Here is a 17,391-nt window from a genome sequence, read left to right as displayed (position 1 = left end):
TTGAAAAGCCAATCATTCCGTGCTGAATACATATATCAAAATATTTATTGTACCCAATAAGTAAGTACATTTTAAAAGTTAGAAATTCATCTCCTAAATAGGTGGCTCTGAAATGATCCACAATAGTTTTTTTATATATATATAAAATGCTTCGTATTGTTTCTGTAAAGATACATAGTGCATAATTTCTCTTTTGTTTAAGGTTGCACAAGTGTTAAATAATTAAGAGTCAAGTGAAACATCTTAAATTGAATGAACCCTTTGATACCCTCTTCCCTGGCATCTATGACTTCCTACCTCATTAAATGTTTGAAAACAGCATTGGATGAAGCTGCTTTACTCATGGAAACATACTTCTAGTATAGAATGTGCCATATTTATCTTGGCATCTCTAGTTATTCTGAACCCACTGAGGATACAAAATTCCTATTTGTTTTTTATGTTTTAAATTTGTTTTTAATTGAATGACAGGAACCAGGTGTGAAATTGAGAGACTTATGACCCCTTGGAGACTTGCACTAATTCTACCAAAGGGGACATGAATTGAGGCTGAGCAGGTGCAAGTTGAACATACTCCCAGAAAACAAGGGGATGTTTACATTTGCCTCAGGTCAAGGCAAATACTTTATAAACTTTCCCCACACTGATTGAAGGAAAACATTTGTTTTGAACACAGTCTGTTCAAGTACTCTTACCATTATCAGTTCTTGACAAGTTTTTTTTTAATAGAGTACATTTCTAAGGTTTAATCAACTATATTAATATTTATCGATTTTAATATGAAATTATCTCTTGATTTTCCTCTGCTGGTCATGATCATCTTTGTATCTCAGGAAGAAAATTCTCTTCTTTCACTAAATGTACCTGCTTCTCCTGGCTACTATCAAGATGGGGATTTCATTATTGGTGGACTCTTTTCCCTAAGAGTGACTGATGATAACACCAGATTTGGATTTAAAGATAATGTCTATATACAAGAAAATGTTTATATGTAAGTGTATGACTTCTCTTAAGTGCTTAAGAAGATCTAAAAAGCACTCTATAGTTGAGATTTACTTTTCTTTGAATAAAGGTAAAAGACATGGTTTTGAGAATTTTTATTAACCTATATCCATTTGAATTGGTTTGCTTTGCATATTGCCATAAGTAATCTAGTAAACTATTTTTTTTCCCAAAATTTGTCCTGTTTTCCAAAGTAGAATAACTGAATTTAATGCTGGCCATTTTCTTCTGGATTCACCGTACTCACTCAGTCACAACCTGTACAACAAAAAAGTCAAATTTTAAATTTTATGTACTCTCAATCTGATATTTTTAGGCATCAAATTTCTCAACATTTTCAGTATGATATCTCATTTATTTCTTTGATTATTATGTGTATTCTTTGTATGTGGGCATTCTTTGATTTTTATCTCTTCTAGAAAAAAATTCAGTAAGCTCTCTTTCTACCTTTGCCTACTAGGGATCTAACTAAGCATTATCAGCACCTGCTGGCCATGGTTTTTGCAATAGAGAAACTCAACAAGGACCTGAATATATTGTTCAATATGTCTCTGGGATTCCATCTCTTCAATGTTGACTTTATTGAGACGAAGGCAGTGAAGAGTTCCATGTCTTTGCTTTCAGGAAAGAGTCCTCCAATTCCTAATTATGACTGTAGATCTGAGAAGAGAAACAAGTTGGTGGCTGTTGTTGGAGGTGTTTCAACACAAATAACAGCTCAGAGTTCTCAGGTACTCAGTCTCTACAATGTACCCCAGGTAAATGAAAAAGTCTGACTTTTGATATTAAACATAATAATATATGCCAAAAACTCAAAATTATTCTTAGGAAAGGTGTAGGACTTCTTAAAAATGTACACTTTAATTATCTTTTATTCTCTAAAATATATTTATTTACAACAAAAATTGCCTGTGTAAAATAAAATTAGCATTTGAAAACCTTAAAATGTAGAAAAACATGCAGATAAATTAACAATAATAGATAATCTCCCCAGCCAAAGAAACTATCTTTTTAGTAATTGTTGCTGTTAGCACGGAGACTAATTTTTGTATAGAATGAGAAAGCATCATAAATATATTGGGAAGGTGGCACTCAGTTCACATGTTGTCTTTAATGTTTTAAGATGTACTAATGCTATGAACATATTTAACCTATCATCACTTTCCTTCAATTTAAGTTTAAATTGAAATCTAATATTTCTTTCTATAAAAGTTATTTAGCTGATTTATGATCAGGCATTTAGGTTGTCTTCAATTCTCGTCTATTATGAAATGTATTTCAATTCACATTCTTGTTTTTCAAAGTGCATATATATGTGTGTGTATATATATATATGTATATATATATATATATATATATATATATACACACACACGTACATATACATCAGTGATAACTTTCTATAAATGTTTTTCTCATTGCTTTCAGTCAAATTAATTCATGTTTCTATTGGTTAAAAAATTGCTATTTAGAAACATCTTCCAGTTATAGTGCATGAGTATCTCAGTTATTACCCTTTTAATATTGCTAGAGTAATTGTTAAAAACTTTGTCAATGAAGTTTAGGTATTAGTGGGGTTTTTTTCTGTTTTATTTTTACTTCTTATGCTTATCAGTTAATTATATTTCATTTTTGTGTCTTTACAAACTCACCTTTGGTTATGTAATAGTGGGAAGGGAATTTTTTTGTTCTCATTGGTTTTAAAATCTTTCTTTTTACCCTTTCCTTATAAGCAAATGCAATCTTTCAAAATGTATTTAAGAAACTAAGTGGGGTTTTTTTTTGGTCACACAAAATTTAAATACTTATGTTTATAATTAATAATTTAAAAGTTGTTCTGCAATTTATTGAAGGAAAATATTAAACATAAATATATTTCTGTTAGCCACATACATCCATAATCAAGTTCAAAAGACAACAAAAGAGGCTGGGATTGTGGCTCAGTGGTACAGCACTTGCCTAGCATGTGTGAGGCCCTGGGTTTGATCCTCAGCACCACATATAAATGAATAAAATAAAGGTCCATTGACAACTAAAAAAATATTTAAAAAAGAAAACAAAAAATAGCATAATGTTATTCATATATTAAAATTACTTATTTTGTACATCTATTAAAAATTGCTTTACTAATGCTTTCTGCTTTCTTCCTCAAAGTAGATGCTTATCTTTATGCTTTTATTATTTCTTTTTCTCTTCTTTTCTCAGAAATATTTAAAGCATCCATTCACATAGTTACAAGCATTTAATGAGCATCTGTGTTGAACAATCATGATTTTGAACTGATAAATGTGAAGGGTCTGTTAAGCACTCAAGTGTAGATGCCTCTTGAGCCGTTGGATACTTGGATCTAGGTTTTGGGTTAAATTTTTATGGTGATCATGTAAATTTAGGAGATTATTTAGAGAATGTATATTTGTGGAGAAAGGGAAAAGATCTGAGTCTGAGTCATTGAGTCCTCTGTTTATTGACTTTGAGGAGATATGGAAGATTCAGTAAAATAGAATGATAATGTCATATCCTGGAAATTAATTATGGAAATGCAATCCTGGTAACTAAATTAGAAGCATGTTTCAAGAAAAAGCGTATGATCAATTGTGCTACATCAATGGTAGATAAAGTAAATTAAGTTCTGATGATTTATCATTTGATTTAGCAGATTAGGTAATCAGTGACTTCATTTTTCAAAGCTTGAGAATGGTCAACATACTTCATAGAGCGGGTTAAAGACAACACTCGAGACACATAGGAACAGCCGTCTACACAACTCAATTGAAGAACTTTATGAAGAAAGGTAGCCACATGAGAAAAGATAAATAGTACAAATGGATGAAAAGCAATGTTTTATGAAGTGAGGGGAAAATAATTAGACTTTTTTTCATTTTGGGATAATGGGTTATGTATAATAAGGCTAGGAGAGAGGTGTAGGGACTTGTAAAATTTCATACATTTTTTTTTCTCATGAATTGTAAAATGCTTAATGTACTTTTCTTTCTCAATAAATTTGATAATTTATTTATGACTTCAACTTAAAAATCTAGAATGATAGCATTTCTTTATTTCAGTGGCTCAAAAGTGTAGGTGAAGAAAGGTCATGGGAAATTCTGAAGTTGAAAAAATATCTTTGTGGATATATCTAGTAATATCTAGTAAAACTAATAAAAACTTTTGGTGCTTTTTAAAGATATATATTTTTTTAAAAAAAGGGAAAGGTACATATAATGTAAGTAGTGTTAGTAATAATTGACATACAGTTAAGTGGTATTTCTTAGTGAACTTAATTAATCACAAATTCTATTTCATAGTACCTGAAAGAGATGAAATAAATTAAATCATTTGTGAATAAACATCATTAATTTGTATAAACTGTAACTTTGTGCTCTGTATAGATCAGCTATGGTCCATTTGACTACAGCCTCAGGGACAGAGTCCATTTCCAGTCTCTCTACCAATTTCCCATGAACCCTACAGCTCTATATCAGGGATTTATTCAACTAATGATGCACTTTGGTTGGATCTGGGTTGGCCTTGTGGTTCCAGATGACATCAGGGGAGAAATGTTCCTTAGGGACATGACACAAGAAATGATCAACAGTGGACTCTGTGTTGCATTTGCAGAAAGAATTCCAGAGTTTCCTGCCACGGATACTATTAATAACCAAATTTTTGTGGAAAGATTTACATTTTCAAATGTCACTGTAGTTTTTGGAGACACATATTCTCTTCTGAGATTTGTGTATAAAATCTTTTGCAATATTATATTTGGTAATGTCTGGGTCACAACTTCTTATTGGGATATAACTATATCACCATTTGGACAAAAGCTAAGTTATACATATTTTGGTGGAGGATTATCATTTTCAGTACACATGGATGAGATTCCTGGTTTTGAGGGTTTTCTCAAAAATGTTCAGCCTGCAAAATATCCCCAGGACATCTTTATCCAGGATGTGTGGTCTATACTATTTGAATGTCCATATTTGGATCAACATGGAATCAGGGAATTGAGTAAATGTGAACAAAATGGCACCCTGGAAACTCGAGGTCTGCATGTTTGGGATATGAATACATCACCCCAGAGTTACAATGTCTATGGCGCTGTGCATGTCATTGCCAAGGCACTTCATGAAGAACTGTCACTCAGATTGGAAGAAGAATCACTTGACAGTGGTGCAAGTGTGGCTCCTCATCCATGGCAGGTAGCAATAGTCCATTCTAATGTTTTCTTTGGGCGAGGGGCCATAGATTGCCTTTTCTTTTTCTTGATACATGAACTTTGCATTGTTTTACATTAGAGGAAAGATACTTTATTTTGTATATATTTCTTTATTTTTAAAATACTGATAATTAATCCCAACCGTACAAATGGTTTGCATCTTTGGATGGGACAAGAAGTGCATTATCGATATTTGTCTTCAAAATTTGTAATAATTTCAATTCCCCCATTTTTTATTTTTATTAAATAATTTTAGTTTTGTTCTTTTGACTAGTTCATACATTTAATGTATATTAGATGCATAATTTTCATATTGTTTAGCAGATGCACTACAAATGTGAAAGTTTTTTCTCCAACTGCATTTATTTTTTGTAACACACACATTCTCTTGGTGTTATGTATTATTCCCAAATAATCTATACCTCTATTGCTCTCTTTGCATCATCTAATTACTACTCTATAATAGTTACTTTCTATAAATTTTGACTTAAGTGGATAATAATCTGGATATTAATTTTAGAGCCTTTCTTATAAAATTTCAATGTATACTTTAATATAAATCCTCTATGAAATGAAATATCATAAATTAATGTGAAAGAATAAATCAGTTAAAAATAATTGGCAATAAACAGGTCATTTTAAGGCATTCTGTAAACTTTCTAGTTGAAACATCCTGAGAAATTTAAATTGGTATAGAATAGCTTATTGATTTTCAAATGCCAAATGTCTTCTTTGATATAATGAGAGCAACTAAGAACAGAGCAGGGAGGAAGAGCAGGAGGAAAAGATTAACATTAAACAGAGACACGAGGTGGAGGGAAAGGGAGAGAAAAGGGAAATTGCATGGAAATGGAAGGAGACCCTCATTGTTATACAAAATTACATATAAGAGGTTGTGAGGGGAATGGGAAAAAAAAAACAAGGAGAGAAATGAATTACAGTAGATGGGGTAGAGAAAGAAGATGGGAGGGGAGGGGAGGGGGAATAGTAGAGGATAGGAAAGGTAGCAGAATACAACAGTTACTAATATGGCATTATGTAAAAATGTGGATGTGTAACTGATGTGATTCTGCAATCTGTATTTGGGGTAAAAATGGGAGTTCATAACCCACTTGAATCTAATGTATGACATATGATATGTGAAGAGCTTTGTAATGTTTTGAACAACCAATAAAAAAAAAACAAATAACACACACACAAAAAGAGTAATGTTCAGCTTTCCTTTCAAAAATACATAATTTTAAAACAAAAAGTTTCTATGAAAATATCCCTGATACTTGCAATAAGTTACATAAAGTTCAAAGGATGTATTCAGAAAACTATGGCTTATATTCTTAAAGAATTAAAAATCCTATTTTATTGACATTAATATCTTATACTTTAAGTGGTTTATGTTTGTATAAGAATATCAGTGTGTAACTTGAGGAACCATTATTTATGAAGCTTAAAATTCATCATCTCAATTTCCAGTTTTTCTTTTAGAATTAGGAGCAAGTGCTTAAAGAATCCTGGTTTCATGACTGATTAGATGTGTGACAAAAAAATTCAGCATCCTAATTTGTAAAATAGAGATAATATTAGTAACTAACACAAGTTTTATAAAAAAACTGTATGTTAATATATGTAAAGTTTAAAGATGCACAACTGATGAATATTAATCCCTATGTAACTTTTGATAGAACAACTAATGAAAGAATTCTAGGCACTTTGGATTAGATAGAAGGTCGTGGAGGGAAAGGGAGGTATGAAGGTGAAAAGATGGTGGAATGAATCAAACATTATTACCTTATGTGCATATACTACTACACTACTGATGAAGTTCTACATCATGTTCAATCAGAAGAATGAGAAGTTACACTATATTTATGTATGATTTGTCAATATGCACTCTATAGTTATGCATAACTAATTAGAACAATTTTTTTAAACTTTAAAAAAGAAATCTATTGGAATAAATAGCCAAAGAGAAAGGGGGCAGTAGAAATAATTAGGTTTATTCTTATTTTATGCTTTAGATATTCATCCTCTGAAAATCACTTTTCACTTTCAGCTCCATGAATTTCTGCAAAAATGCCAACTTGAAAGAAGTTTTGTTAAGAAGAAAATTGTGAATGAAAATATTTCAACAACCAAGCTTGACATCTTCAATTATCAGTCATTGCTGAATGGAACTAAGGCCCATGTAAAAGTTGGAGAGTTTGTTTTTGAATCAAACAGTGTTCAGCACCTTTCCTTAAATGATAAGCTGATAACATGGGGTGAACACTTCAATGAGGTAAGCATCCTAAGGTGGGACCATGGTGATATTTATCAGAACAAAATGCTCTAGTAGGATTTAGGTAATCACTAAATTCCTAATTCCACTAGGTAGAGATTCTCCTTATTTTCTGCTTTGCTGGAACACAAAGTATGTGGACTTTCTGACCTCAAAATCACTGTGGAAGCTATTTATTTTAAATGAAATAGACCATATTTTCTGTCCTTGTCATGCTCAAATAGATCTGCTCCTACATAGTAAGAATATATCAATATAGCAATTTTTCTACATTACATACATTCTAGAAGATTTATGACATCGGTAACGAAAATGAGGGACTCAGATGAGACATAAAATAATTGTTTGGTCATAAAAATACTCTCCTCAACTGCATTTAATAATTTCTCACTTGATTTAACTATTATATCCATATTTTAGTTCCCATTAAAACTTTTTTAAGTCTCTAAGCATTGTAGCTATATTATACTGAAAAGACTGATGAGGCACAGTAAGGTGAACATTACAGTTGTTAAATATTTTCCAAAAGTTCAGTAGTTCTTGGTTAAGTTGTGTTACACAGAAGTTCTACAGTCTTGTACTATACGATCTTACCAAATATTACTAATCAACTGACTTTCCTTCTTCCCATATCTCTGACACAGACTCCCTCAGCTGTTTGCAGTCAAAGTTGTCCACCTGGATTCAGGAAAACAGCTCTTGAAGGAAAACCATTTTGTTGTTTTGACTGTATTCCCTGTCCAGATGGGGAGATTGCCAATGAAACAAGTAGGCATTTCTGAAAATTATTCTAAATGTGAAATGGCATACAATGAAACGTGGGTCAAGAATAAATAATATAAGAATTTCATACTCATAAACCTAAATACTGAGAGAAAATAACTTACCCTTTCAAAATTTTTTCCCTCCAATTTCTGAGTGGAAATTGGCTAAGTTGGTTCAGGTTAATAGCACCCCCTGGCTATCACCAGAAACAGATGCCTATTCTCTCTAGAAAAACTATCCTTCAATTAGACTCTTAGAATGTTCAGGAATTAATGTGAAATAATTATATACAAAATATAAAATAGCTTTCTATTAAAACTTTAAAATAACCAAAAAATATCAAATTTCACACAATATAACAGTATGAAAAAAAATGAAAAAATGTGTAGATTAAAAAGTCCGTGGATGAGTTATCAGTATATGTGACAGGAAAGAAATGGGATTTGGTGCAGGGAAAGTGCAACTGAATCAATTACCCAAAATGCAGTTTTACAGGCAAATTTAGCAGAGTAGAGTAAGATGGTATGGATTCCAGGAAGACTAAATATAGATGATGAAGAAAAGACAGATTTAAAGGGATAACACCAGAATATTTTCAAAAATTGATGAAATATTAAAATGTATTCAACTTCATCTATATTTTAATATATTAACCAGAATATTAGAAATGTAGAAAAGTTTTTAAAAATATCAACATAAATTATTCTTAAATACAAAATATCCAAAAGAAAAATTTAAAAGGTTTTAAAAGCACCCAGAGATAAAATATATAGCATAAAAAAACAATTGGTTATAGTTTACATTATTCAGATTATCATCACTATGAACAAAATACCTGATAAGAACCATTTACAAGATGAAAATGTTATCGTGTTTCATGGTTTCAGAGATTTGGCCCATGATTGACTATTTCCATTGTTCCAAGCTCAAGTTAAAGTAGAACATAATGAAGGAAGGGTGTAGTGAAGGAAAGTTGCTCAACTCTTGGCAGTCAGAAAGCAAATGACAGAGTGAAGTTAGGGGGACAAGATGTAATCCCTAATGACATGCCCTCAGTAACCTCCCTCCTCCAGCCACATCCTACTTGTCTACAGTTACCACCCAGTATTCCATTTAAATTATTAATATCATAATTGAATTATGTGACCTCTGAACATTCCTGCATTATCTGAGAAAAACATTTTGGGGGGACACCTCACATTTAAGCCATTAACCAGCTTACATTCAAATTCTCAACAGAAACAATAGAAGGCAAAGTTAATAGAATAATATGTTCAATACATTGGTAGAAAATACATATGTGCATAAGTAGGTTAGGAGATTGCAGTTGTCATTGCTTGGACTCCCTAACCCATTATATAGAACCAGGTCTTATAGAGGTAAAAATGGGAATTTCTGTACCAAGATTATATTGAGGATATTTCCATCATATTTTTATTGGTGCATTGCTGTTGTACACAATGATGGGATTTTTGTTACATATTTGTACTTTCACACAATATAACAGTATAATTTAGACAATATCATTCTCCAGTATTTCCCCTTTCCCTTGTCTCTTCTCTCATCCAGTTCCTTTTTCTCTACCCAACTGATCTTCCTTTAATTTTCATGAGACCCTATGTCTTTCTTTCCTGTTTTCTCTCTAGTTTTTACATGTGAGAGACAACAGATGACCCTTAACTTTCTGAATTTGGCTGATTTTAGTTAACTAATGTTCTCGAGTTAATCATTTTCCTGAAAATGACATAATTTCATACTTCTTTTTGCCTGGATAAACTCCATTGTATATGCCACATTTTCTTTATCCACTTATCTATTGACAGACACCTATGCTGGCTACATAGATTGGCTATTTTGAATTGTGCTGCTATAAACATGTGAATGCGTTTATTACTAGAGTGTGAAAACTTAAATTCTTTATTTAAATACTGAGGGATGGTATAGATCGATCATATGCTCGTTCCATTCACAGCCTTTTGAAAAACCTCCACTCTAATTTCCAGAGTGGTTGTACTAATTTTTAATCCCACCTACAGTCTAAAAGTGTTTCTTTTTCTTCACAACTTCTCCAGTATTTACTATTGTTTGTATTCTCGATGGGTACCATTCTGACTGGAGTGAGATGAAATCTCATTGTTGTTTCCCTAATTGCTAATTAAGGTGCACATTTTCAGCCATTTGTATCATTTTTATTCACTTATTTTAGAAATATATGTTTAGTTAACTGCCCATTTATTAATTTGGTTATTAGAGGGGGTTTTGGTGGTTTTTGTTTGTTTGTTTTTGGTGGTTCTTTATATATTCTGGATAGTAATATTCTATCAGAAGAGCAGCTAGCAAGATTTTCTCCCACTTTATAGGTTCTTTCTTCACATTCTTAATTGTTTTATTTGCTGTGCAGAGGCTTTTTAATTTGATGTCATCCTGTCTATTAACCCTTGGCCTTATTTCCTGAGTTTTAGGGTCCTATTGAGAAATTATTGTTTGTGCCTTTATGATACAGTGTTGACCCTATGTTTTCCTTTAGGAGTTGGTCATTGTCTTAGATCTTTGATCCATTCTGAGTTGACTTTTATGCATGGTTGAGAGTTAAGGGTCTAGTTTCATTCTTCTACATATAAATAGCCAGTTTTCCTAGAACCAATTGATGCACATTGTTTCTTCCGATTTATCTCTTTGTCCCCTTTGTCAAGGATCAGATGAGTGTATCTGTGGGTTTATCTTTTTTCTGTTCTGTGCCATTGGTTTATATGCCTGTTTTTATGCCAGTACCATGCAGTTTTTGCCTCTATAGCTTTATAGTATAATTGAGTATAATATTCTGATGCCTCCAATATTGATTTTTTAGTTTAGAATTGCTTTGGCTATTTCATGTACGTGGACAGAGCCAATGCTAACTTATCCCAAGAACCAATGCTAACTAATCCCAATTGTTATCTTAACATTGTGTTTTTTAACTCCCAACCTCAGGTCCATAGTAAGCTCAGACTTTATGCATATTCTTCTTTCCCCATGTCATATAAAAACTCCCTTTGGGGGCTGGGTTCATTGCTCAGTGGTAGAGCACTTGCCTCACACACATGAGGTTCAATCCCAAGAACCACATAAAATAAACAAATAAAAATAAAGATATTGTGTCCATCTACAACTAAAAAAGAAAAATAAAAAAACAACTCCCTCAGACTTAGTCACATTACAATGGTTACTTGCCTGGACAATACCAGGCATACAATTGACCCTACAGTGATTCCATGTCTTTTCTCCATATTTCTTTTTGTATTTTTTTTTCTAGAAACATTAACATTTGTGTTTATGCTGGATGTATGTCTCCTTTTTGTTTTAATATTTTATTTATTTTTATGGTAATTTTTGCCAATTTTTGTTGCATACTTGGAGCAAAAGTGATGTTATATTGACTGAATTTTTTTATTATACAATGTTCTTTACTTTTATTTCTAAACTTGTTGCAGCATTAAATCTTAAATGTGAATCTTACTTAATATGTTTTTTTTATTTCTAAAAATGAAAATGGCCTTAGAAAATTGGATAAGTGTCTCATTTGAAACATTTTCAAAACTATCATTTTAAAAATTTTCTATTGAGACTTGTTTCAGCAACATAAATTGATTTACTCAGAGTTATAGATGCAAGAAGAACAAATTGAGGTTTCAGCAGGGCTGTTTCCTGTGGAACCTGTGGTGGAAATCCCTTTCTTACTTCTTTCTAGCTCCTGCTGGTGGCCACCCATTCTTGGGGGGGGGGGGGGGCTCTTAGAGTTGCATCACTCCACTCTCTACCTCTTTCTTCACATAGTGTCCTTCTTGTGTGTCTGTCTTCACAGGGTAATTTCTTTTTTAATAAAAAAGTCATAAATTAAAAAGAATAGCAGATATACTGATTTGGGCCCACTACAGACATTTCATTTTAACTTGAATACATTTCCATTGACTCTATTTCCAAGAAGGTCACCTTCATAGGTATCAGGTTTTAGGGTTTCGACATATCTCTTAGGGGATTCAATTAAAACCACATCAAACATTTACTTATTTATTAACAATTACTTACCATCATTTCCTACATATAGTAGCTGTCTTAAATGATGGGTACATAGTAGCTATTCAAACACGTTCAGACTGACTCTGTGGTAATGATATTGAGAGTAGTGTTAAAAGAAAGATTGAAAAGTTGTGTTTATTTTTATAGAAGCAGCATTGGAAATGAATGAATGGGAGAATTCATTGCTACAAAAGTGAATATAAGAGTGGAAGTTCAGCTCTGCAATTTCACTAAGCCAAGATTTATAAAAATGTTTTGGTTTGGAGATAGATATAGGTATAGATATAGATCTGAATTTAGATATTTTGGGGTAAAAATATGGAAACTCAAAGTTCTTTCCCATTTAAGTCACTAGATAAGAAAATTATACTTTCCATGTAAAGATCCCTCTGACCTTTACTTCTCTAAGGGAATCTGTTTCTATTTATTTGTTTTTTCTTCTCAAAAACTACAATGGCTAGATTCTAATGTTAAAGGAATATATAAGAAAGCAAGTGAGAAAAGAATGAGTGGAACTGATAGCTAATAATAGTATGTTTTGATAATGATCACAAAAAAAAAAAAAACGTGTTCCTAAAAGCCACAAATTTGTTACCACTCTTTTGGAAGAAACTCAACATCATAAAACAATTCAATAAGCTTTTCACTATTTTCAGTAAATTTTTGTGGCATATAAAGCCAAAATTAACATGTAGTTTTTTTTTCTAATTCAAAAGGGTTATATCCAATTATCCTCCAAAGTGAATGAAATAAAACCTTAATGGATAGAATATTCACTACATTTGTTTCAAAATTTCTTCAAGGCATATGCCCCTACATATTTTTTTTTCATTTAAAGAAATTGTATACAGATAATTACTAACTTTTTCCCTGAAATAAAAGAAAACTTGAATGATAAAACATTTCCAAATAAATCCACATGGAAAACTAAGTGTCAAACTTTTCCATTTTAATTGAATTCTAGTCAAAATTTCAGTGAATTTTTTGAGAAGCTAAACAAAATAAATATATTTTATCATCACAAAATCACGCTTAATATTTCATCTATTCAGCATTGTTCTTTAGTAAGTAGTCAAATAATAATATATACCTTGTAAACTGGTTATGAAAATTAAATTATAACAAAAAATCAAAATTCTTAAAATATAGATAATAAATATTAAAATCTCAATTGTTCTCTCTTACCCTCACATACAAAACATATATTTTTCATATAATGTGTACTTTTCCAACAGGAACATTTTTCCAAATTTTTGTACTCTTTCTCATTGTTCAGGTAATTTCATGGACCCAAATATGTAATAAATTTCTCTCCCATGATGAAAGGTATTTATTCATTCATATATTTTTCAACATTATGCATTATTCCAGTGAATCTATCTGTGCATGTACTAATAAGGTTCTCTCCTCCAAAGTTAATGTTCTAGTAGAGTTCTGTTCAAGAGTATTTATTTTATACATTTTTTTTTGTAAAATGACTGAAGAAACATAACAAATCCATCTGCATCCCTTGCAGATATGGACCAATGTATCAAGTGTCCTGAGGACGAATATCCAAACAGGCAGAAGAATGAGTGTCTCCCCAAAATCATGATGTTTTTGTCCTATGAAGACCCTCTAGGAACTGTTTTGGTCTCCATGGCCCTTGGTCTCTCTGTCCTCACTGCTTTGATTTTAGGACTATTTATCCAATATCGAGACACACCCATCGTCAGAGCAAATAACAGAAACCTCAGTTACCTCCTCCTTGTTGCCTTAATGCTCTGCTTCTTTTGCTCCTTGGTGTTTATTGGTCGGCCCAGCCCAGTCACCTGTATCCTGAGACAAACATTCTTTGGAGTTGTTTTTTCTGTAGCTGTTTCTGCTATTTTGGCAAAGACCTTCATTGTGGTTGTGGCCTTCAAAACTGTCACCCCACGGAGCAAATTTCAAATGTGGATGGTGACCCGATTCTCCAATGCCATAGGAACAAGTTCCTTCAATGAGACAAAGAAATTAATTTTCAGATGACATGATTGATATAAAGTGAACTATAGTATAGAAATAAAGATTCTAAAGTGTGCATGAAGTGAATTCATTTCATTACAACTTGATGATCGCTATTTAATCACATGTCCTTTTCATCATTGTAGTCACCAAGTTTCAATGAAAAAATCTCTTTTTTCAGATAGACAAATGTTTAAATTCCAAACCCCTGATGGCTGACTATGATGTTCAGCATGTCTCCTAAACATTTTTAAGTTGGTTTTTCTCATCTTTAAACAGCAATATCAGATTTAACAAATGATTCATGTCAGAATTCAATAAAATCATTCATGTGAAAACAGAACAGTGCTCAACAATATGCTTTTTGTGTGTGTGTCTTACTTAAGCTGTCACCTTTTTATATAAAAATTAATTTCTAAGTAGTTGTAATTTCTGGTACTAGAAAGCTAGTGATATGTTTCATTATTCTTCTAATAAAAAAAACAGTATGGGATTTGAGTTTAGGACTATCTAAATAGTGTTTGTACTCTTCCATATGCTTAGGTGAACTATTATGGGTCAACATTTAGGCTAGGCCCCCAACTGAAAGAACATTTGAAGGAAAAGATGGTGCTTTATCACTGAAGACCCTTAACACATCAGGAGAGAGACTTGAAGTACTGATGAGGAGAACTATTCTTTAAGGGAAGCATATTATTTCTATTTAGTCAGAACAACTTTCAGACTTTTTCTCTTTCACCTCTTCCTTTATCAATACCTGATATTGAAGTGGCACTCCCTTTCTCCACAGAAAAGCCTTAACTGGGCTTCTCCAGAAGTCTTCACCATGGCTGATTTTAGGACTATCAGAAAAAGAGTCTCTGCAAAAGAGTTCAAGTAGATAAACTTCTTATTTTCATGTCGCCCTGTTTTACTTGGCCACTGGCTGGGAAGATACCAGCACTCCAGTTGCTGGACACCCCCTTACTAGTTTTTCAAAACATATCCAGTATAGTAATTTGTAGAAATTTGCAAACAAGGCCTCTGGCCTTGAGCTGGGCTTCACAGAGATGTCTACATTTTTAAGATAAGTTACCAATTCGGCTCCATAATAACAGCTGTCAGGGGGAGGAAAGAAAGGGGAGAAGAAGCTCTCCCCTTCTCAGGTATTGTCCTTGAAGGGTTAACCTGCCCAAAACAGTAAAAGAGAAAGCTGCTTTTATGTGAACTTATTCACACTGTGAACTTCTGAGCCCCTCCCCTTACATGCTGGGTATAAAACTCTGAAACTCCTTGAACTCGGGGTTCAGGGGATTGATTGATTACAGCAAAAGCTCTGCCCTCTGAACCTGGCTGCAGCCAAATAAAACTGTTTCCTGATATTCAGTTCCTTACCGCGTCTGTCCCTACAACAATACTATTTAAAACTTATTAGATTTTTTTTTAGCTGTTAAGATATTAGGACATAGAAGCAGTTCAAGAGATGAGATTTAATATAATGGCTAAAATTAAAAGGAGGTATAGAATTGTAGAATAATTTTTCCTGGTACATGTAGTGTTTCAGGGTTTTGTTGTTGTTGTTGTTGTTTGTTCGTTTGTTTTCTGGCAAAGAAATGCTTTCTACAAATACTTATCTGATCATTATGGGAAGGGGAACATAGAAATCTCTTCAGACTTGGTTTCTGGAGCTCAGGTTGCAGTGCAGTAAGCTATAGAGGGAAGGGGCACTGCTGAAGATGACAGTAATGAACTAAATAATACAATCTCTGGAAATAACACATGTTCAGAAGTTGCCATATCAGGTAAGTGGATTTTTGAAATAGGAGGTATATATCTTTCAAAGTTCTGTAGATTGAGAGGATTTCTTTGCATATAACATTTAAAAATGAACAACTCTAAGACTAAGGGACAATAAATTGAAAATATTTTGGCCTATCTCAATTGTCATTTATGGTCTTTCATCTTCCTCTAATAAACAGATTTTTAATTAAAATTAGGATCTATTTTGGACTTTAATTACATTGGGCTTAGTTGCTTCCACTTGGCCATAAAATTAGTTAAAAAGGGAATATATGTTATGTTGTGTTGTAATCAAAAGCTCGGTCCCTGTCTCCAATGCCAATCAATGCCAATTTAATAAGGAGGACAGTTTTGAGAAAAAGTAAAAAGCACACATATTGCTTTGCTAGCAAAGGAGAAACACAGGGGACTCATGTCCCAAAGATTGTGACTCTTTTGATCAGGATGGACAGGAGGTTGTAAATGAATTCTTCAAGAGTTACATTCCATATGTGCTAGGATTAACTTGTTATTTTGGGAGATATTCACTTCCCAGAGCCTCAGCAGACATCTCCTTCCTGTAATAGGTGTGTTCAAAGGTAATTAACTAGGGGAAGAAAAGGTATCACTGTCTCTCTAATCTTGTTAGGGAGAGGTAGAGGGGAGAAGAGAGAAAAACAAGAACAACAACAATAAAAATAAGCTTTAGAGCAATGAGGGCTATATTCAGAAGGTGAAGGAACCACACTGTTACAGTATTATGCTTTGATATGAATAAACTGGAGAATGTTCAACTTTTATTAGACTAATAAAACGAGTGTGTTGTAGAAATTGTGGTTGCAAGTGTCCAGAGCTGTATTATTTATTTACTCATGAGAACTTACCTCATATAGGGAGAGAAGCTTAGTTTAAAAAAAAAAAAACTGATTGGAAGATCAGCACAAGTGTGTCCATGAAATGACACTTTTTTTAAAGAGCAAATCCTTCTACATGGTCCCATTGGAGAGGCAGGCAGTAAAATGAATAAATTCATAGGGGAAAAAAACACTTCAGACACATTTAGAAAAAAAAAATGGAAGCAATTTGACCTTCAAACTGAAGGTAATCCATGTAATTAAGTGAATATTTATCAAATATGTTTTCAACAAATGTTTAATTGTTGAAGTGTGTTGTAATAGGGCCTACTCTGTCAATTCATTGTTAATACAAATCAATTCATGGTGAACCCATCACCCAACAGTTCTTCAAAAAACTATCTAAATTTGTGTTGTGGTTTGGATTGACTCAAGTGTGAGTCAATGCAAGAAGATTCAGAGGAGAAATGATTGGGTTGTGA

General features: G+C 32.6%; 1 protein-coding gene across 1 annotated transcript; it reads left to right on the top strand.

Moving 5' to 3' along the window:
• Positions 1-779: 779 nt before the first annotated feature.
• LOC124079001 (vomeronasal type-2 receptor 26-like) lies at positions 780-14,321 on the top strand. Its single transcript, XM_046424149.1, has 6 exons — positions 780-991; positions 1,463-1,760; positions 4,389-5,198; positions 7,266-7,490; positions 8,135-8,258; positions 13,828-14,321. Exons 1-6 carry the CDS (start codon positions 780-782, stop codon positions 14,319-14,321), a joined length of 2,163 nt encoding a protein of 720 aa, XP_046280105.1.
• The last annotated feature ends 3,070 nt before the right edge of the window (positions 14,322-17,391 follow it).

This window comes from Marmota monax, unplaced genomic scaffold (genome assembly GCF_021218885.2).
Source record: "Marmota monax isolate L192 unplaced genomic scaffold, Marmota_monax_Labrador192_F-V1.1 WCK01_AAM20220418_F8-fsc00186, whole genome shotgun sequence".
Taxonomy (NCBI): domain Eukaryota; kingdom Metazoa; phylum Chordata; class Mammalia; order Rodentia; family Sciuridae; genus Marmota; species Marmota monax.
This window is presented reverse-complemented; position numbering and strand designations above follow the sequence as displayed.